This window comes from Otolemur garnettii, unplaced genomic scaffold, assembly GCF_000181295.1.
Source record: "Otolemur garnettii isolate 467f Iridium unplaced genomic scaffold, OtoGar3 scaffold00049, whole genome shotgun sequence".
Lineage (NCBI taxonomy): Eukaryota > Metazoa > Chordata > Mammalia > Primates > Galagidae > Otolemur > Otolemur garnettii.
In genome coordinates this window covers 1971743-1993142 of record NW_003852444.1, presented here as the reverse complement: position 1 = coordinate 1993142, position 21400 = coordinate 1971743, and the positions used below count along the sequence as shown (strand labels likewise).

At 46.2% G+C, this 21400-nt stretch overlaps 1 protein-coding gene across 1 annotated transcript in view; it reads left to right on the top strand.

Annotated features, from left to right (window-relative positions):
• CLCN1 (chloride voltage-gated channel 1) overlaps positions 1-17179 on the top strand; it is a 34341-nt gene extending 17162 nt beyond the window's left edge. The window contains exons 13-23 of the mRNA XM_003791546.3: positions 4845-4914; positions 5102-5212; positions 7364-7577; positions 7812-7945; positions 9881-10125; positions 10521-10632; positions 10948-11027; positions 11270-11308; positions 15977-16081; positions 16169-16255; positions 16777-17179. Of these exons, the coding sequence (XP_003791594.1) occupies positions 4845-4914; positions 5102-5212; positions 7364-7577; positions 7812-7945; positions 9881-10125; positions 10521-10632; positions 10948-11027; positions 11270-11308; positions 15977-16081; positions 16169-16255; positions 16777-17151 (1572 nt within the window). The 3' untranslated portion in view covers positions 17152-17179. The remainder of the gene's footprint in view (positions 1-4844; positions 4915-5101; positions 5213-7363; positions 7578-7811; positions 7946-9880; positions 10126-10520; positions 10633-10947; positions 11028-11269; positions 11309-15976; positions 16082-16168; positions 16256-16776) is intronic.
• The last annotated feature ends 4221 nt before the right edge of the window (positions 17180-21400 follow it).

Sequence of the window (21400 nt, the reverse complement as noted above, 5' to 3'; positions counted from 1 at the left end):
TTTTGTTGTTGTTTTGTTTGAGACTGAGTTTCACTTTGTTGCCCTGGGTAGAGTGCTATGGCATCACAGCTCACAGCAACCTAAAACTCTTGGGCTCAAGTGATTCTCTTGCCTCAGCCTCCTGAGTAGTTGAGACTATAGCTACCAGCCACAATGCCCGGCTATTTTTAAAGGTGGCGTCTTGCTCTTGCCCAGACATTCTAACTGCCTCAGCCTCCCAGAGTGCTAGGATTACAGGTGTGAGCCACCGTGCCCAGCCCTTTAAAAATTTCTTTCTCTGGGGCAGTGCCTGTGCCTTAGTGGGTAGGGCGCCGGCCCCATATACCGAGGGTGGCAGGTTCAAACCCAGCCTCAGCCAAACTGCAACAAAAAATAGCTGGGTGTTGTGATGGGCACCTATAGTCCCAGATACTCAGGAGGCTGAGGCAAGAGAATTGCCTGAACCCAGGAGTTGGAGGTTGCTGTGAGCTGTGTGACACCACAGTACTCTATCAAGGACGATAAAGTGAGACTCTGTCTCTACATTAAACAAAATTTATTTTTTCTTTCTCCAGAGGATTTCACATTTTTAACATAAAGAAGTTCTCAGTATCAGGTGGTGCCTGTGGCTCAGTGAGTAGGGCACTGGCCCCATATACCAAGGCTGGCAGGTTCAAACCCAGCCTCGGCCAAACTGCAACAAAAAGATAGCTGGGCATTGTGGCAGGTGCCTGTAGTCCCAGCTACTCAGGAGGCTGAGGCAAGAGAATCACTTAAGCCCAAGAGCTGGAGGTTGCTATGATCTGTGATAGCACAGCACTCTACCTAGGGCAACAAAAAGTGAGACTTTGTCTAAAAAAAAAAAAAAAAGTTCTCAGTATCTTGTTAGGGATTTGATTTTTGGACTTTCATCACAGAGTTCATCTTCTCTAATTTATAAATCTCATCATTAAAATGAGGCAGATGTGAAGTAGGCAAACCCATCTGCGGTAGCCAAGCCCAAGTTTTTATGGATCTCAAAGTTCATTGTCCAACGAACTGTATTTTTCTCGTATTATTCTAGACTGAGCTGTATGGTAACTTTGGCATCACATACTTTTAAAATGCCAAGATTTTGGAAAGTTTTGTAGAAACAAAATACTATATATTTTCCAACATTTACCCCGCTCCTCATCCCACTATCCCAGATCCTCAATTATATGCTGAGATTCTACTTCACATTTCAAGCTCAACTATATGTCACTATTATTAATTTTTCACTGGATTATATCCTTGATAATGTTTACATAATAAGTGTATTAAGAAAAGAAACATATACTTCAAGCCCAACAGTTTATAGTACGAGTATAATATCCTATGATATTTATAAGCATAAAACTACACATTGCTAAAAATTCATAATATTCCCTAATTATCACTGCTTCCCAGCATTTCATTGTCTAACCAGTGGACACAGCAGACTACCCTTATTTTTTATTGAAGTGTGAGAAATAGAATACATAGCCAAATTAAAATTTAGAAAGGACTAAAACTGTTTTTCCACAGTCTGACTTAAATTTAATCTCTGTTGTCTTTTGCTAGTATCACTATAGACAGTTACTATTCTCAATTCAATTGCCTGCCTGCCTGCCTTCCTTCCTTCCTTTCTCCCTCCCTCCCTCCCTTCCTTCCTTCGGTCCTGTTAGACAGATTCTCACTTTGTCGCCCTCATTAGAGCATTGTGGCGTCATAGCTCACTGCAACCTCAAACTCTTGGGCTCAAGAGATCCTCTTGCCTCAGCCTCCAGAGTAGCTGAGACTACAGACACCTACCACAATACCCGGCTAGTTTTAGAAATGAGGTCTGGCTCTTGCTTAGGCTGATCTCGAACTCCTGAGCTCAAGGAATCCATTCGCTTCAGCCTCCCAGAGTGCTAGGATTTCAGGCGTGAGCCACTGCACCCAGCCCCAACTCTTTTACTATATTAATGAAGGGAGGCCCTCTCTGTCTTCCACAATCTCAGGAGGTGGAAAGGATCATCATATTACAAGTCAAGAGCTTTTACAATGAGTATGAATATAATTCCAACTTCTCAGTTCCCTTTTAATAAGTCTAACATTGCTACCTACTATCATTAAGTTCTTGGCACAGCCTGAGGCTCTGTAGAATTCTTTTTACCTAATCTTCATATCACTCTTATGAAGAGTCTAAATATAGTGGAATCTGTGATAATGCATCCCTAGCTTTCCAGTTCTCTAGACTTGGATGTTTAAAATCTTGTGTAAATTTTGTCTCATATCACTTCTAGAACTTTTCTTTCATGTGACAATGGCTAAAAAGCTTTGTTAATCTCACATGCTATTCTTTATGCTACAGGAGCTGATAACTTCAGTGCTCTCTGATCCTTATACTGTTCTTAAACATGTCTTGGAGGATAATCTAAAGTTTATCTTCTGAAATCAGACCTATCAGGTGGCAACTGTGGCTCAAAGGAGTAGGGTGCTGGCTCCATATGCCAGAGGTGGTGAGTTCAAACTCAGCCCCAGCCAAAAACTGCAAAAAAAAAAAAAAAAAAAAAAAAAAAAAAAGACATCTCCTGTAGTGAAAAAGTTGCACATCATGAGCAGGCAATTTATGAAAGAAGAAATGCAAATGACTAATCAATCCCATAGTAATTTAAAGAATGCAAAATAAAACAATAAAAACAATATAAAAAAAATTTGAAATCAGACCTATCACTGGCTACCAATTGTCTGAACTATTGGAGCTTTCAATTTAACCTGATCCTGCAAAATCCCTTATGAGTCTTATGCGCTTACACTGAAGAGATGGTACAAGATAGTTCAAGTGGTTACAACATTTCTTTTTTTTGTTTTGTTTTGTTGCAGTTTGGCTGGGGCGGTTTGAACCCAACACCCTCAGTATATGGGGCCAGTGCCCTACTCACTGAGCCACAGGTGCCGCCCGGTTTCAACATTTCTTAAATGTCAGAATCACTTACAAAGCTCAAACTATAAGTGCCTAGAACCCTGTCTCCAGACAATCTGATGTTGTAGTTTCCAGCAGGGTCTGGTCATCAGTATTTTAAATAAGTTCCCCTGGGTGAGCATTATTTTAAGTGTTTTAGCAAATCATAGCTCTAAGGAGCTTTTTCTGCTTCGCATGCATATTATTTGACCAACCTATCTTGGTTCCTTCCTCCCTCCCTACCTACCTACTTACCTACCTATATTTACTGAGCCTCTTCCAGTGTAGAGGGAAGGCAGAAATAACAAGATACACTCTGTCCTCGAGGAATTCTCAATCTATATTCTCTTCATTTTGCACATCTGTCTTTGAAATTCTCAGCTGTCTTAAATAGTCTGGCATGAAGATGTATATGTTTTAGGCCAGGCATGGTGGCTCATGCCTGTAATCCTAGCACTCTGGGAGGCTGAGGTGGGTCAATTGCCTGAGCTCACAGGTTCAAGACCAGCCTGAGCCAGAGGGAGACCATCTCTATGAAAAATAGCTGGGGGTTGTGGTGGGTGCCTCTAGTCTCAGCTACTTGGGAGGCTGAGGCAAAAGACTCACTTGAGCTCAAGAGTTGGAGATTGCTGTGAACTAGGATACCACAGGACTCTACTGAGAGTAACAAAATGAAACTGTGTGTCCAAAAGAAAAATAAAAATAAAAAACAAGAAGTATATATGTTTTATCTCATCTCAGAGCTTAAGGATAAAACTTTGTCACAGTCTTTGTCACTGCCTCTTGAGGCTGAGGAGAAGGTTTAGAAAATTAACTCAATTCTTTCTTACTAATTTACAATACAGTTGATAGAATTTTAAAATCCTGAATACTTTAATCCTGGCAGTTTGTCCTGACTCTTAGCTGCTACCATCTTGAACCTAATTAGTTTGAGATCAGTAAATTTGGCTTACTTATTATTTTGGAAGTGATATATAAACCTGTTTCTTACTTTATATATTGTTTCTAATACTTTCTTATGCATACTTCAAACCACTGTTCCTTTTCTCATTCTATTTCTCAATTATTTGGACTCTGGGCCTCATAATGTACATAATTATTTTGCTAAAATTGTCCCAATTTCTATTGGAATACTACCTTATTGTCCTTGGAGATCTTTTCTTTCTTTCTTTTTTTTTTTTCATTTTTTTGGGCCGAGGCTGGGTTTGAACCTGCCACCCTCAGCATATGGGGCCGGCGCCCTTCTTCTTAAGCCACAGGTGCCGCCCGAGATCTTTTCTTTTATATCGCCTGACTTATCAGGCCTTTTCAATTTGCCCTTCCAGTATGACTAGGAAAGATATAATTTTTGGTCCTTGATTAGAGTAATTTGAAGTCAAAGCAAATGGCTTATGCAGGATAGTCTTCCCTCCGGGAATTCCCTGTGAGATTCTCCATATAGGTAGTTCTGTAAATGACCACATTGAAGCTAAATTAATCAGATGGGAAGTCACTAAGACTGATTCTCCTTGTCACAGACATAGGCTGACTGAGAAAATGTTCGTGCCAGGATATGCTCCTGGGGTAAACTTTCTGGACTTAATGGCTACAGTGGGCTAGGGTCCTTTTGGAAGCATGAAAGAGTTCTCTGGGGCTCATCTCCTTGTTCTAGATTGCTGAATGGCAACCGTAGTCACTCAAAGTCGGTGGGATTTGGATTAGCCATCTGGAGGAACTTACGGTGTTGTCTGTGTTGATCTCTTAACCTGAGAATACTATGGTTTGGGGATTGGAGGAAGGGTAACAGACAAGGTGACTTTCGGGAGAATTAGCTATCCCAGAATTTATGCAGGAAGGAAGACAGCGGGAAGGGAGTTGGGAGTGTGCATGTATGTTGGGCAGAGTTGAGAGGGTATTCTGATGCTTCTTTTTATCCCAGTTCTGGATGTCCATTGTGGCCACCACTATGCCCATACCCTGTGGAGGCTTCATGCCTGTGTTTGTGCTAGGTAAGTTCTGATGGGACCCCTGAGATATTACTGAGAGAGCTGCAGTCTAGGGTACCAGAAAAATAAGAACCAGGATGCTGGGAGTCTGTATTTGGTCTTAGCGCCCAAAGAGAGACTGGCTTTGAAAACATAGAGGATAAGAAACCCATACCTCATAACACCTTCTCTCCTTTTATCTTCCCTCTAGGAGCTGCATTTGGAAGGCTGGTAGGAGAGATCATGGCCATGCTATTCCCTGATGGGATCTTATTTGATGGCATCATCTACAAGATCCTGCCAGGGGGCTATGCAGTAATCGGTGAGGCACTTCCCATAGCCCTGGAACCAAACAATGAATACTTCAAATCCCACACTCAAACTCTCCCCTTACATCTTCTTTCCAGGCGCACAATAAGGTTTAAGTTTAATGCTATTTAATTCAACTTTTATTCAGATGATCAACCCCTGTTGCTGACTCTCCTTAGCTCTTATTGAACTTCTGTGAGCCTTAGTTTCCTCCTAAAGAAAGGGATTATGGGGATTAAGTAGGATTACAAATATGAAAACACCTAGTATTGTGTCTGCTTGTTAGGTCTACTTTTTCTTGCCTTCCTAAGAATCCTGGGACTAATAACTCAGGTGACCGGATCAGATACTCAGGCTGAGATGTGCTAATATTAATGCGGACTAAGAGCACAGGTTTAAGGGCTAAGAAACAAGACTCTAGACTTACTCCTGTCCCTTTGACCTAGATGGTCACAGCAAGTTAGCTACCTTGCTGAGCCTTAATTTTCTTATTCTAAAATTGCCTCTGAGATAGAGCCATGCCTAACACCAGTATAATCCCCAGGATTATTATGCTTCCTTCCTCCCCTACTTCATCACCAAAATCTCATGATATTTAAGGCCATACTTCCTCTAGGTAGAGAAGTGTTGACCAGCTTTAGTTCCCATGGTACCCTACTCCCTGTCATAGTCCTTCTAGAGAACCCTCTTGCATCACTAAGAGTCACCTACTCGTATTTCCCATATTTATGCCTCTCAGGTATCCTTCCACATCCTTCCCGGTGTGTGTTTCCTTGTATTCAAATCTTTGAGAACTTACATTCTGAAATATCTGAAATATATCATATGCAACATCTTATAGCGTCTTTCCTCCCCAAATTTCCCTTTTGTGACTTCTTCAGGTTACATTTTTGTGTATACCTTCTCCAACATTTTTCCCATAGTATATCTCCTCCATATTTAAATAAGAAATATATTTAATGCCCAAGGGAGTATTTTGGCAGATGGGAAAACAACCAAAAATAAGCAAAACAGATTCTATCTTCAGAAAGCTTATAAAATCGTAAGTTTTAGATCTGCAAGGCTGTTGAAAATCATTTAGCGACACCTTTCACTTTACAGATAGGGACATGGAATTCCAGAAGAATTAAGCACTACTTACACAGTTGAGAAATAGTGAGCTCAGCATCTGACACAGGTCTCATTGCTCCAAGTCCACAGCATGACTCTTGGGTTTTCACTCTATCTGCTCATTAATTATTGGCATTAGCGCCTGAATCCCAAAGCAAATTGTCATAACTGAGTTTGAAAATGTTCAGTTAAGCATAATACAAACTTTTATTTTATTTATTTATTTATCTATCTTGAGACAGAGATTCAAGCCATCACTCTAGGTAGATTGCCATGGCATAGTTCGCAGCAACCTCAAACTCTTGTGCTCAAGCAATTCTCTTGCCTCATTTTTTCTATTTTTAGTAGAGATGGGGTCTTGCTTTTGCTCAGGCTGGTCTGGAACTCTTGAGCTCAAGCAGTCTACCTGCCTCAGCCTCCCAGAGTGCTAGGATTATAGGCATGTCTCCTGGCCATAATCCAAACTTTTATTTTTACTTTTTTGAGACAGTGTCTTACTTTTGTTGCCCTTGGTAGAGTACCCTGGAATCATAGCTCACAGCAACCTCAAACTCTTGAGCTCAAGTGATTCTCTTGCCTCAGTTTCTCTGATAGCTGAGACTACAGATGCCGGCCACAATACCCCACTACTTTTAGAGACCAGGTCTCCCTCTTGTTCAGGTTGGTTGGTCTCTAATCCATGAGCTCAGGCAATCTACAGCCTCAGCCTCCCACAGTGCTGCGATTGCAAGCATGAGCCAGTTCGCCCAGCCCATAATCCAAACTTTTAAAAGCAGGGAATGGATAGGACATCACTGTCATTGAGTTATAAGTGAACATTTGGACACATATAAAAATTTTGTGACTTTCTGAAGATCATGGAATGAGATCAAAATGAAGATTTTCTAAGAGTTCAGCGTTCTAGCCCCTCCTCTGGATAGATCATTATCTCAGGAGTGTTGGCACCGACCAGGGTCATGTCTCCCATTCTGTGTCTTTCCTGCCACATCCTCTTGTGCTCTCCATGCCAGGGATGGCAACTCTAACCCCCAGGTATATTTCTGTGTCCTCCTAGGAGCAGCAGCACTGACTGGTGCCGTGTCCCACACAGTCTCCACAGCTGTGATTTGCTTCGAGTTAACGGGTCAGATTGCTCACATCCTACCCATGATGGTGGCTGTTATTTTGGCCAACATGGTGGCCCAGAGCCTGCAGCCCTCCCTCTATGACAGCATCATCCAGGTCAAGAAGTTACCCTATTTGCCTGACCTTGGTTGGAACCAGCTCAGGTTAGGGGCACTAGCTGAAATTAGTTCAGATTTGATGGGGGTGGGGGGGTTTTAAGGTTGAGATTGAGCTTAAGGTCAAGGTTGGGAAGCAGTTTTTAAAATTATTTTTATGTTACTGTGTACTCAATAAACACTGTGAGTGAATGCATGACAAATCTCGTGGGAGGGATAGAAGGGAAGGCAAAGAGGCAGGCATGTGGTGGGCCTGACCTGCCATGCTTTCTCCCTCCATAGCAAATATACAATCTTTGTTGAGGACATCATGGTACGGGATGTGAAGTTTGTTTCAGCTTCCTGCACATATGGGGATTTGCGAACTCTGCTCCAGACTACCACAGTCAAGACTTTACCACTGGTTGATTCAAAAGGTCAGTGGGAAAGAAGGAAGATGACTCCTGAGCTGGTGATCTGAACAAAGGTCACATAGAGGTAGAAGAGGCACTGTGCTTTGAGCTTATCTTTAGGACCATCCATTCTACTGTGGCAGGCCCAGCCTGTGCTCCTTAGGGAACATGATCATCCTTGAGGAAAGACAAATAAAGCCATAACACATACACAAAAAGTTAAAAGTTCAATTTACAAATACAGTAAATTCTTGTTCCTAGTAATTATGTCCCATAAAGTCACCATGAACGCTTGTTTAGTGAGAACCATATCGAACAATTTGCTCCTAGAGGAAATACAGGGCTAGGTTCCTGTGAGCCTGAATTACATCATGTTTGATTGACCAGTCAATCAAACACATTTGACCTTGTTTTATGTGTGTTTTTAAAAGTATACCTGATATAATCAACAGTGTTGATTCATTAACTTTGCATTCACAGCCAGCAGCACTATAATTCATTCCTGAATTACGCTTACCTAATACACATACTTTCTCATAAGGCACATCACTGTCATCTGACACTTAGGGACACTAAATAGTGCTTAAGCATGAGGCTTAGGGGCCATGTTCAATAGCAAAATCACCAACACAAAGCACAAAAACGTGAGAAAAGGTGACATTAAATAGATGGCAAAAAGAACATTTGTTCACAACGTGAATGCTGAAACAAGAAGGCAGAGCTCTGCTTTGTTCAACCTCAGCTGGGAACATGAGTGTCAGGCAGCTCACATTTTTTGGTCTATCTCTGCATGTCTGTGAATTCCAGTGAAAACCTCTTCTATTGATTTTGGGTTACAAGTAAATTTAGTGAGTAGGTGAATTCACAAATAGGGAACCCACGAATAATGAGGATCAACTGTGAATCTCACAGCTCCTTATATGGTCCTCTCTCTATTAACTAAGTCATACCGGTTCTTCAATGCCTGACTTAAGGAAGAGAAGAAACTATTTCATATGGAGGAATGAATTGTTTTAGCAAATGGTAATTTTACATTTCTCTGCCTTTACCATCCTTTGGCACTTCCTGCTTTGTATTATTTCTCCTTGTGGCTTGTGTATCTGTGTCTTGTCTTCCTCCCTATATTGGGTACCCTTCAGGGCAGAGACTGTACATTCCATATCCCTGGAGTTCCTTCTTATAGATATTAAATACTTACCTAGTGTTTGTGTACAAAATGCAGCCCATTTGGAGATTAAAATCATTAGTTCTGATTTTAGATAATCAGAATATCCAAATTTCTCAAACTGAATTAGTTCAAGTGTTTCCCCAAATCTCAGATACCTTCTAAATACCTTCTACAGGACGGGCTTTTTACTATAGTTGAGGCACAGCCAACAAGGTGCAAGGTTTTCATAGTAACGACTGAGAAGTAACAGTAAAATTGATCTCAGTAACACTGCCACAATTTCATGGCCTTAAAACTTAATGAAAACGTCAGCTACAGTAGTGCAACAATTTTTGTAAGCAATTTTTATAAGAGAACTTCTCGAGAAAAGTAGGCATTTTGTTTATATCCCACGAGGACCCAGATTCTTTAATGATTATTGGTCAGAGAACTCCTTTTGTTTCCTTTCTTCCAGAGTGAATGTAATGTTTGTATTGCTTGCAGACTTCTTTCAAAATGTATTCACGTCTTAGCTTATTTGAATGGCTTTTCATGTTTATTTTTATTTGGGTAGTGTTAATTAGCTTATTTTAATACATACTCACTACTGCTAACCATCCATATAACCGCTGGATCAAAATAAGCACCAATTAGCACCACTTAGTTATCTATCAGTTGGGTTACCTGCTGAATGGGTAAATTAAAAGGGACTGAGTGAGGTTGATCCTGGAAGACAGGGCAACAGCTGAGAAAGCCAACGGGGGCAAGGCTGCGGGTATGAGAGCCTCAGGCTGGGCGTGGGTTTCCCCCAGATTCCATGATCCTGCTGGGCTCCGTGGAGCGCTCAGAACTGCAGTCCCTCCTGCAGCGCCACCTGTGTCCGGAGAGGAGGCTGAGGGCGGCTCAGGACCTGGCGCGGAAGTTGTCGGAGCTGCCGTATGACGGGAGGGCTCGGCCGGCTGCCCAGGGGCCCCCCGGCGGCGCGCCTCGCGTCCGACCTGAGTCTTTTGCCTTCGTGGATGAGGATGACGACGAGGATCTTTCTGGAAAGACCGAGGTGACCGCGCTGGAAAGGACCAGGGAACAAGATGAACGGAGTCTAAGGGAAAGGCGTCAGCAGGGGTCGCCAGGTCCCCACTTCCCAGTGGCGGATGGTTCTGGGCTGGGCCGGGACAGGTGCAGGGAAAGTAGTAGAAAGGGAGAGGAGGGACCCTGATCCGTGAGAAAGCCAGGCATTCCGGACCAGAGCCGAAAAGACCAGTGCCCTGGACTGAGGGTGAGGCTGCAGATGACAGCATGGATAAGAACTCAAAGGGGTATATCACAAGAATTCTGAACCAGGGAGGGAGGAAGAATAGAGGTGTTCCTCTGGACACTTGCCCACCAGTGAGGGCAGGGAAGCCCCAGGCAGCCTTTGCCTCTGAGAATGAAAATTCTTGCTCTTTCTTACAGCTGCCTCCTTCTCCTCCCTCTCCCCCTTTTCCTCCTGCACCCCTCTCCCCAGAAGAGCCGAATGGGCCCTTGCCAGACCACAAACAGCAGCTAGAGGCTCCAGAACCTGCAGGTGAAGCTCTCGGGCCATGCACCCATGTCATGCCCCTTGGGTTATGTCTGGGCACCTGTGAGGTGGTCTAAGGCCAGGGAATGGCAGGGCATTGGGAGGGGGTCCTTACTCGTCCACTGATTCTCCGTGTTATACTCCCAAGAAGTGGGGGCAGAGGGTGATTTACAAGGGCAGAGAGAGGGTGTTTGTGGAGGTGAAGCCTCTGGAAAGTGCAGTTCTTTCTTTCCAGGCAAAGTGTCAGGGACCACTCACCCCATTTCCTCCAGGGTGGACATTGCTTCGTTTCCATTTCCATCTGCTCACCATTCCTCTCAGGTCAAAGACCCTCCATCTTCCAGTCCCTGCTACACTGCATGCTGGGCAGAGCTCACCCCACAAAGAAGAAGGCAACCCAGGTGAGAGGACATGTGGTGGGGCAAGTACAGGGGAAAGGGTGTCTTTGAGGAGGGAGAATCAAAAATCGGAGAGGCAGAGATCCCACAGTGGAGGAGAAACTCCACGGTCTGGAAGTGATAATGACTTGTCTGGGAAACGTCTGTGACCCTAGCCAGGAACAGATGGCTGCTGTTTTAATGGGAACCACAGCTACCAGGGGAAGAAAAGAGAAAGAACTTGGATCTATGTCTATCTTCTCTAGGATTCAGTGGATTTAGTGGATACCATGTCACCTGAAGAGGTAAGTAGGGAAACAGCAACCTGGGGTGGAATGTCTGTCAAATGAAGATATTGCTATTTTTTCCTGCCTTCTTTATTGTGTTATCATAAGAATAAAATGTGACGGGTGGTGCCTGTGGCTCAGTGGGTAGGGCACCAGCCCCATATACGGAGGGTGGCGAGTTCCACCGGCCTGGGCCAAACTGCAACCAAAAAAAAAATAGCTGGGCATTGTGGCAGGCACCTGTAGTCCCAGCTACTCCGGAGGCTGAGGCAAGAGAATCGTGTAAGCCCAGGAGTTGGAGGTTGCTGTGAGCTGTGACGCCAAGGCACAGCACTCTACTGAGGGCAATAAAGTGAGACTCTGTCTCTAAAAAAATAAATAAATAATTTTTAAAAAGAATAAGATGTGACGCTAGGCTGGAAAGTATTTTGAGAGATTAGAAATAAGGTCACTTATGGAGAGAGTAATGAGCATGTGGCAGGGCATGATGGTTTCTCAGAGACACATAGTTGTTTCAGAAGAGGAAGTTTTGAGACTTCATGTGTTAAGTGGGACCATGCTACTAATATGAACCTTGGATCTTTTAGAGAATAGGAACATCCTGGAACATGCAGGGTTCTATTGAAGTAAGATGAGATGGCACCAGGGGGCCCGCAGTAAAACATAACAGTGTGGAAGAATAACATCAAAATCTAGATGGAGCTAGGTGCCCGTAGCTCAGTGGTTACAGCACCAGCCACGTGCACTCAGGCTGGCAGGTTCAAACCCGGCCCAGGCCAGCTAAACAACAATGGCAGCTACAACAAAAAATAGCTGGGCATTGTGTCAGGCACCTGTAGTCCCAGCTACTTGGGAGGCTGAGGCAAGAGAATTGCTTAAGCCCAAGAGTTTGAGATTGCTGTGAGCTGTGACACCATGGCACTCTACTGAGGGAGACACAGTGAGACTCTGTCTCAAAAAATTAATTAATTGATTAATTATTTTTTTTTAAAAAAACCTAGATGGGGAAATGCATGCCGGTGGGGCTTGCAGTGCTGGGTTGATCAGGGCTCTGATGAACCCTGAGACCAAGGACATCTGGAAAATGTCAGGCAGTAAGAGTGGGAAGAACTACAAACACAAGGCAAATAATGACAATGATGTCTTGTTGGGACAAATGCCTTTTTCCTGAAAGAGGTACTTATCAAGTCTAGGAGAGAGAAAAACCAAGCATTGATTATGAGGAGGAAACAGAATCTGGAGCAGTGATTGGGAACAGCTGGCTAAACAGTCCTGATCAGAAAACACCTTTGGGGTTGTAGAGGAACAATGACAACAAAAATTCAATTAGTAACTATCCCCTATGGTCAAAGAAAAGGCCTTTCGCTGCAAAGGCTGAAAAGGTAGAGCTTTTGAAGGATGAAGCTGGCCAAAAACACAGTGCATATTATACTAAAATAAACATCTTATGTGGCATCCAGAATAAATATATGCAGATTAAAAGTACTACAGAGTTGGAGAAGGGAGTTGTGAGGGATAAGAGAGACAGGAAACTTTCCTTTCTCTCATTACCACACCTTAGATCACGTATATTTCTGATAAACGATTTACGCAACAGTCAAACAGATGATCGCAGAGGAAAAAGAAAAACTATTACTTCTGTCCACTAGTAGGAATCAGAAGGGTCATAATTACAATTAGGAAGTGTCAGGGTTCCCTGGGATCCCAACCTGGATTGGGGGTTGACAGGGGAGATGATCCTGGGGAAATAATGAGACTTTACACCAACTTACTGTATGAAGTCTGGGTAGCCTGGAGAGGTGTACCTTGACTCATACACCAAGTGGCAGGTTGAGGCAATGTAGCAACCTTCTGACTCCTCAGAAACCTTTTATTAATCTCTAACACAAGGTGCACATGCAAAATGCAAAGGTGCCAAAATAAGATTAAAAGAATCCCAAGCCCTCAGGAAGACTGGGTAACAAGGAAATGGCTGGGTCGACAACAGCCAATAATATATTTAGAAAGGGGTAGGGGAAAAAGGCAGGCAAACCAGCTTCCCTAATCTAACTGCAGATCAGGAGTTTAAAGGGCTCAGCCCTGCCTACCTGCTGATTCTCTGCGAAGGGATGGTCTTGGTGACTTCACCCTGTCTGGGAGCCTCTGTGCTCCTTTCATCTTTGGTGGTCTTGATAGGAGCCTCCAGGGATGGCCCACCTTCATGCTTTACCCTGGATGAAAGTGTGCTACAGAGAGATCAGCCTGTCTGCCTCCCACCAAGGAGTCCTTTGTTAGGTTTCTATAAACAATAATAATGAGGGCTTTTTTAATGTATTAAAGAGAGTAAGCCAGTTATTTGATCAGTGTGGCTATTTAATGACTACTAGAAATAAAGTGTAGCCACAGTTAAGAAGATAGATCACATGTTTTTAGCTTATCTTTCCAAAAGAAGACTTTAAGAAGCCAGCAACTTTCACGATTCTTTGAGATATTTTAGAGGGGTAAGATCCAAGAGGAGCCAACATTCATGATATTTGGGGTTTGTTTTTGAGGCAGAGTCTCACTCTGTTGCCCTGCCTAGCGTGCCATGGCATCATCATAGCTCACAGCAACTTCAGACTCTTGGGTTCAAGTGATCCTCATGCCTCAGTCTCCTGAATAGCTGGGTCTACAGGCATGTGCCAGTACGCTTGGCTAATTTTTCTACTTTTAGTAGAGATGGCTGGTCTCAAACTCCTGAGCTCAAGCAATCTACTCTCAGCCTCTCAGAGTGCCAAGATTACAGGCGTAAGCCACCGTAGCCAGCCTCAGGATATTTTGAACACAATTGTCAGAACAGATAAAATGACACCCTTGACAATATCAAGATGTTGATATTGACAAAAGATAACATGGGGGCAGCATGGGAATGTTGAAAGAATTAGATTATATGCTGTCAGAAGTCCTTGCTTTGATTTGTATAATTCTGCACACTGTGTTTGGGGTACACACAGAACTCTGGTTTCTAACTGGTACTGAGCTTTGTAAGCAGTGGAACACATCAGATTCCTCTGCAACATCCTCCTCCCCTAGGACAAAAGCATGGGGTGTACTTGGAACACAATCAGCAATCAAGGTTATAAGCCCAGCTCTGCCGGTGACTGACAGTGTAATCTTGGGCAAACTACTTGAACAATCTGTGCCTCTGTTTCCTCATCTGTGAGATGAAAAAGATAGGATTGTTGGAGAGGATTAAATGAGCTAAGATATATAAATCAATTATAATAATGCTGGGCCCAGAGGAAGCCCTTGATAAATGTTCCCTGAAAACGTTGCTGCTGGTGTTGTTATGGAAAGGTAAAAATGGAATCTGAGAAGTACACAAATGATCATAAAAAGGTCCAAGAGGACGAGATCAACTCCACCAGGTCTGGCAAGGCTTTCCCCCATCCCACACATAAAGCTTCTTTACAATGAACCTTCTAAGTGGCCCTCCACCCTGTGCTATGAGAGCTGGTGAAGCCCTGTTTGATACACTGGTCAGGAAGATGAGAGTGTAGCAGAGGCATGACTTGAATCCAAAAATATCAGGACAGGACAGGTGGACTCACTGTGGACTATCAACAGACCCTAGAACAGTGATTCTCAACCTTCCTAATGCCGCAATGTATTTTCATTGTTAAAAAGGGGTCATGACCCACAGGTTGAGATCGGCTGCCCTAGAAGTAGGTAATGGCCTTTGGTGGTATTCTCTGAAGGTTTTGAGATGTAGATTTGGACAAATAGGAAGACTGAGTACTAGATTATTCAGAGGATACTGACCAAAAGCTATTTCAATAATTTTAGATAAATTTATGAAAGCCAGAGATATAACAGATAATTTGAAATCTTGGTAATTTTGGTGTCCATATCTAAAGTTGAGAGGATAGTTGGTTCTTGTGCGTAAATCCTCTTATTTAGACAAAAAAAAAAAAAAACAAAAAACAGGCTTTGCTTGAGTCAGCTAAGTGCCATAAAGTCTAGTACAGCTCTTCAAACTTAACAAATACTTGTGATCTCTGGCGTGAGGGGTGAATGTACTAGTTTCTTCACAATGCACACCAATCAATACCACATAACCCTCTCAAGGAGTTCCCATGTAGTAGGCAGAGATAAGACAAATGTCCACGCAGTATTGTGCATGACCAATGCCATTTCTGAAAAGGAGAGAGGAGCAAAGTGTTACAGAATTAAAAAGAGGAGGGGTACATGTGTTCCGGAGACTGTGACCAGGAGAGTGGGGTGGGCAGACAGAAGAACTTTGGGTGGCATGTACAGCCAGACCAAGGGGAAGGCAGAAGAGCAGAAAGCAGTCTGGTTTGACTGGAGCCCTGGGTCTTTCAGGAGTAATGGAAAGTAAGGAGGAAAAGAGGTTGGAAATTACAAAACTTGGAGGCACTAGGGTATGGCAGGGTTGAGGGACTAGAAGAGTAGTTCTGTTCTAGGTGCTTGGGCAGGTAAGGAATGTCCTGAGGGGCCAGGCTGGGATTGGGGCCTGATGAGAGAGGTCAGGAAAGGTGCTATCACCTGGGAGTGGGAGGGCCACTGATCTGGAAGGTCTAGGTAGGTCAGTACATGTTTCAGGATTCAGGGCAGAACCAGGAGGGCTGTTGGCAAGGGGTCACATTCAGGTATCTGGGGTTAAAGGAGGCTCTGTGATTTGAATGACTTTCTCCTTCTCCCTGGCAGATTGAGGCCTGGGAGCAAGAGCAGCTAAACCAGCCTGTCTGTTTCGATTGCTGCTGTATCGACCAGTCTCCCTTCCAGTTGGTGGAGCAGACGACCCTGCACAAGGCAAGTCCTTGCTGACAGCTCAGGGCTGCAGGGAGGGCAGGGGAGGTGTCGGGTAGGTAACATGCCCGGTCTACATTGTCCCTCCAGACTCACACGCTGTTCTCACTGCTTGGCCTCCACCTTGCCTATGTGACCAGCATGGGAAAACTCAGGGGTGTCCTGGCCCTGGAGGAGGTAATCTGACATGTCCCCTGGAGCAGCAGGAGGGAGGGTAGGCACAGGATGTGGGGGCTGTAGGTGGGAAAGGAGTGCTGTTAGCATTTGAAAGTCCCCCAAGATTTTCCCCTCCATTTCTCACACAGAGATGGGGGGATAAGAGTAGAGGGGGCTGCAGAGCTGGATGCAGTCCTAAAGGAGACAGATTTCTCCAGCCTACTTGGGACCCACTTGACCTTCCTGGGTATGTGGGTTTGGATGAGGGATTCAGGTGAGCTGTGGGGAAGGCAGGACCCCACCTAGGTCTGAGGTGGGGACTTGGGATTCGCTGCTACGCAGGTGCATCTCTTTGTCTCGCCCCTTCTCTTGTCCTTTTCTGTCTTCTTCCTTCAGTTGTTCTGTGTCATCTGTCTTGCCCCTCTGGAGCTTCACCTCCCCTTTGTGCTTTCCCAGTATCTGTTATTTCCTGTCTGCTCCACTGCCACTGCCCCCATCTTCTTTCTCTTTCCAATTTTGTACCCTTTCCTGCTGCTCCCCAGCTACAGAAGGCCATCGAGGGGCACACCAAGTCTGGCGTGCAGCTCCGCCCTCCCCTTGCCAGTTTCCGGAATACAACTTCCACTAGAAAGAGTGCTGGGGGACCACCCCCTCCCACAGAGGTCTGGAGCCTGCCAGAGGATGGACCTGGGGCCATGGAAGCAGGGGGTGTGGCCCCTGCCTCCCCAGAGAACCCGGCACCCTCCCCTTCCCTGGAACTCCCTCTCTCCCTGGCCCCAGCCAAGGTAGAAGGTGAGCTGGAGGAACTTGAGCTGGTGGAAAGTCCAGGGCCAGAAGAGGAGCTGGCTGACATCCTGCAGGGGCCCAGCCTACGGTCCACAGATGAGGAGGAGGAGGAGGATGAACTTATCCTTTGACCACCTCCTAGGACCTCATTATAAAGACTTTCTGTGACTGAGCGTGGGCTTGTGAGGGACAGGGTATGTGCTCATGTTGGAGAGCTCATGCGAAGTCTTGGCCCTTCCCAGGGATTTTAAAATGTGATAGTGATAGTCTTAAAGGAGTCAGAACTTGGACAGGGGGGAGACATGGGCATTTCCCCCATTGCCAGATAGGCAGGTGATTCTAACCCTAGTGGCAGGCCCTGCTATTTTACTGGGGCTTCCTGAGATTTCTGCAGGTAAGGAATGCCCTGCTTCTCTGCCTCTCCTATCTCCCCACAACTCCCCAAGGCTCTTGTCTCAGGGCTCTTGTCCCAGTGCCTGGCTGGCCTTCCCCAGTGTTAGCAGAAAGTGGGTAAAGAAAGGCCTAGAAAGACTGTGGCTCTCTAAGTGCCACACTAGAGGAGGAGATGGGACCAGCTCATGGCCTCAGGGACTAACTGCCCCAGAATGTGCCTAGAAAATGGCCACAGCTGCTTCTCCCAGAGGAGCTCACAAACACACAGCAGTATGCCCATCCCACCCCTCCCACCAGCTGTCCCAGGCCCAACCACGCCCTCTCTGTTTCCTGCTCCAAGCAATGAAATGCACTTGAAAAGACTAGAGAGGGCAGCAGCCTAGGAGCAAAGGTTGCCAAAGGCTCCTTGGGGAAGGAACAGCTGCCCTCTTGCCCAACAATCAGACCCCATGGAGTCACCTGGCTCCTTCTGGCAGAAAGCGCTACCTCACAGCGGATCCCAGGAGGAAACACATCCTCCCTCTCCCCATTGTAGTCATTGGTTTGTCCTGTCAAGAGTCAGCTCTGCCCTGGAGCTGCTCTAGCTGACAATACTTTCCTGCCAAGAACTAAGGCTCAGAGCAGCTAGGTCACTGGGTCACTCAGACACCAGCCTCCTCGCAGACTAGCCCCTCCTCAGTGCCCGTCTTGTAGTAGTGGAGAGTTGGGAGCGTAGTGTCCAGATGGCAAGCCTCTTCAGTGTTGCCCACACCCAGGACAATCACATCCTCACGCTTCCCAGATCAGCACTGAAGCTGCTAGCGGAGCAGTGAGCAGCCTGGAACCCTTACTCTATGCCCAAAGCTTCCCCACCACCACCACCCTGGCCCACCCCGCAGGCCATGTCTAGTTCTGTAGCTGCTTGGACCTTCTCTTTGACATTCCCCTCTTCTTCCTCCCATGTGCCCTGCTGCCTCTGTCCCCCAAATAAGACACACACAAAGGATGCCACCACATTCTGTTTAGTGCCACTGAACACAGCCTTTACCCTTCTCCACATCACATCCCTCCCCCGCCCCAGGCTAAGAGAGATGCTGAAGCCTGGGTGGGGGCTGGCAGAGGGCATTGGAGCCCATGCCCATGTGTACATAATCTATAATATTTATATATATTGATATAGAATTCTCTCTGTAATATATGTCATAGAATCTCTCTTGGGCCTGGGGTGGGAATGTCACATTAAGAAAACATGCTAAGACTGACTGTAAAAATGGATATTTCCCAGACCTGGAAGACGAAGTGTGGGGTATACAGGTGGGGACAAGAAGATGATAATAAACTCATTCCCCAGGTCCCCTCCTTAACACAAGGATGAGAAGGAAGGTGTGGGTGGGTGGAGGGGGGGCAAAGGAAGGGGAAGAAGGGAAGATTTGGATTCTCATTTAATAAAGTCAATTGAAAGTGAAAGTGCACCCCTCCCCCCAAAAGAAAATCATTTAGCAAGAGCGGTTTCATTCACAAGAATATAAAAACAGCCCTGCTCCAGGACCGCTGTAAAACGTGCTGCACGGCCTTTAACCCCAAAGGAAAAGCAACCCTTTCCCACCCCCCATAGCCTCTTCCTGCACATGCCCCCCCTCCCCCTAATAGGCTATAAGCATACCCCCATGCACCCTGCACCCAGCACCAGAAAGGCAGTCCCTCCCTCTAGAAGAGTCCCAAAGTAGTCCCAGGCCAGTTCCTCAAGTCTTCTCCCTCCTCAGAGTGGAGTGGGAGCTCCTTGCACAAGGCAGACCCCCACCTGCCCTGTGCCCTGAAGTGATGTGCCAGCTCCCTGGGGACTCTGAGCCACTGCTTATGTGTCAACCCTGCCAGATTCCTTCAGAACTTTAGTTGTCTTTTGTCAGGGACCATTTCACTTCCTTAGGAAAGGGAAGGAGGGAAGAAAGCTGCTGTAGACTACCCTTCCCAGCTCCCAGGGCCCTGGGCAAAAAGGAGCAATGACGAACGAACCACTCACTGGATCAGACATCCAGGAGAATGGTCCAGGGGAGAATATGGGCACTGAGGGGATAAGATGAGAGGAAGAGATGACTTGGTGAGAGGGCAGGCTGGAGGTGAGGAACCAGGGACTCCATGAGAGGAAGGTTATGAGGGCATGCAAAACCCCAGGGCCTATAGCAGGAGATGGGCAAGGGACAGCTGTCCAGGTAAGCATGCTAGACCACTTCCTAGAGAGCTCCTAGAATGCAGTCCTGGGACTCCGAGTCAGGAGATGTTACCAAGCATAAGGGGCGTCTTCTGTGCAGGCAGCATGAGATCAGGTGATGGCACATACCTTGGCTCACCATGCCTACTCCCATGTTTCCTACAAGAACCAACCTCAGGATAACCATTCTTCCTCTTCCTTGGAAGACAAAGAACACCCTGTTCTGGCTCTATTTTAGGAGCATGTGTATATGAGTATGAACTTGGTGGCAGGTGGGGTCACAGATGAACAGAAACACCCCAACTCTTAACCTCATTCTAAACCAATAGTAGTCTGGGGTCCAGGGGTCAGGGGGAAGTTTGTGCCAGGGCCTGGGAGAAGATACAGAGGATGCAAGTAGGAGGGCCCCTGACCAAGTGTGAGTAGGACACCAGGGCTGGGAGCTGGAGCCTGAGATGAACATGAGAAAAGAGGGAACTAGGGCAATGAACCTCTTAGGCCTCTCTCTCCTACCCAAACTCTGCCTATGCCAAAGGCCCGTGAGTCCCACCACACCACCTTGTTCTCTGCCCTTCCCCAGCCACATGCCCTCTTATGCTAGTGCCGGGGCTCACATGCTGCTCAGAGTCCCCATCAGGGAGAGCAAGCTCTGCCTCTCTTTCTGGGCAGGGAGCAAGGACAGCATGGACAGAGTGGGAAGCTGACACAAAGAGGCAGGAGCCTAGTGCCCACCTTGGCCCTCAGCCTGCAACCCTGCCCGGCCTGGGGAGAGACAGCACCGACTCTTCCCTCCACCCCACTCAACCCTGAGTCCCCAAGAAGTTATAAAAATGTAAAAAAGGCAAAGAGAAAAGTGTAAACAGCTCCAGAGAATTAGGGGTGGAAAGGGGCAGACACAGCCCTCATGCTCCCCCCACTATCAGGGACACCTGCATCCTCTGTCCAAATATCTGCAAATGGTGTCCCCTTACCCTTTTTAGGGCCAGAGGTTCCGGGAGCAGGGATGGAAGAAGGCAGGAAGGGAAGCAAGAGCTGGAGCAGCCAGCCTCCCCCCACAGGGTCTTTTCCCAGATCCTTAGGATCCTCCTTTCAGCCATATATTCAAGATCTCAGAATAAGTGGCTGTGTTAGTTCTTGGCCTCATCAGTGACTCTCTCGTCTCTGGGCAGGGCTTGCTATAAAGAACCATGCCTGTGCCCCCTCATAAATCACAGCTGCTCCGTCCACCTCCTCCTAGACTCCTGATCTCAGAAGCCAAATAAGCCACTGAGGGCAGACTCAGCCTCCATGCAGATGTGCCCTTTCAGCTGCCTCCCCTGTGCCCATCAGCCTCGTCTAACAGTCCCTGAGGTCTGTGCCTCACAGTAGGGATGAGCTGGGGCCACAGCCAGAGAAAACAGTCGGGAAAAGCAAGAGTGAAATGGAGAGAGGAGGCGATCAGACAGCACAGTCAGGGCTCCTGGAAGACGAAGTCAGGGAGTGAAGAATGGAGGTCCAGTCTGGGCACAGCCGTACTGTGCCCCTGTCCTCAGGCTGCACACCCCAGAGGCTTCTTAGGCACAGACCCAGAAACCCACTGCCCGGGCCATTCTCCCACAGGCGCGCTAAGTTCATAGCCATCTAGTTGTCTGAGTCCCAGTCCTGGACCTGTGGTTTCTAGAGTTTAAGCCTGGATAAAATCCTATCTTGGTCCTCCATTGCCGGGAGAGGTCTGGAAACTCCTGAGTCCCCGCTGTCGTCTGCCCAAGTTTCAGCTATACCGCTGGGGGAAGGGAGGGTGTGGGCCGCAGCCATGGCCC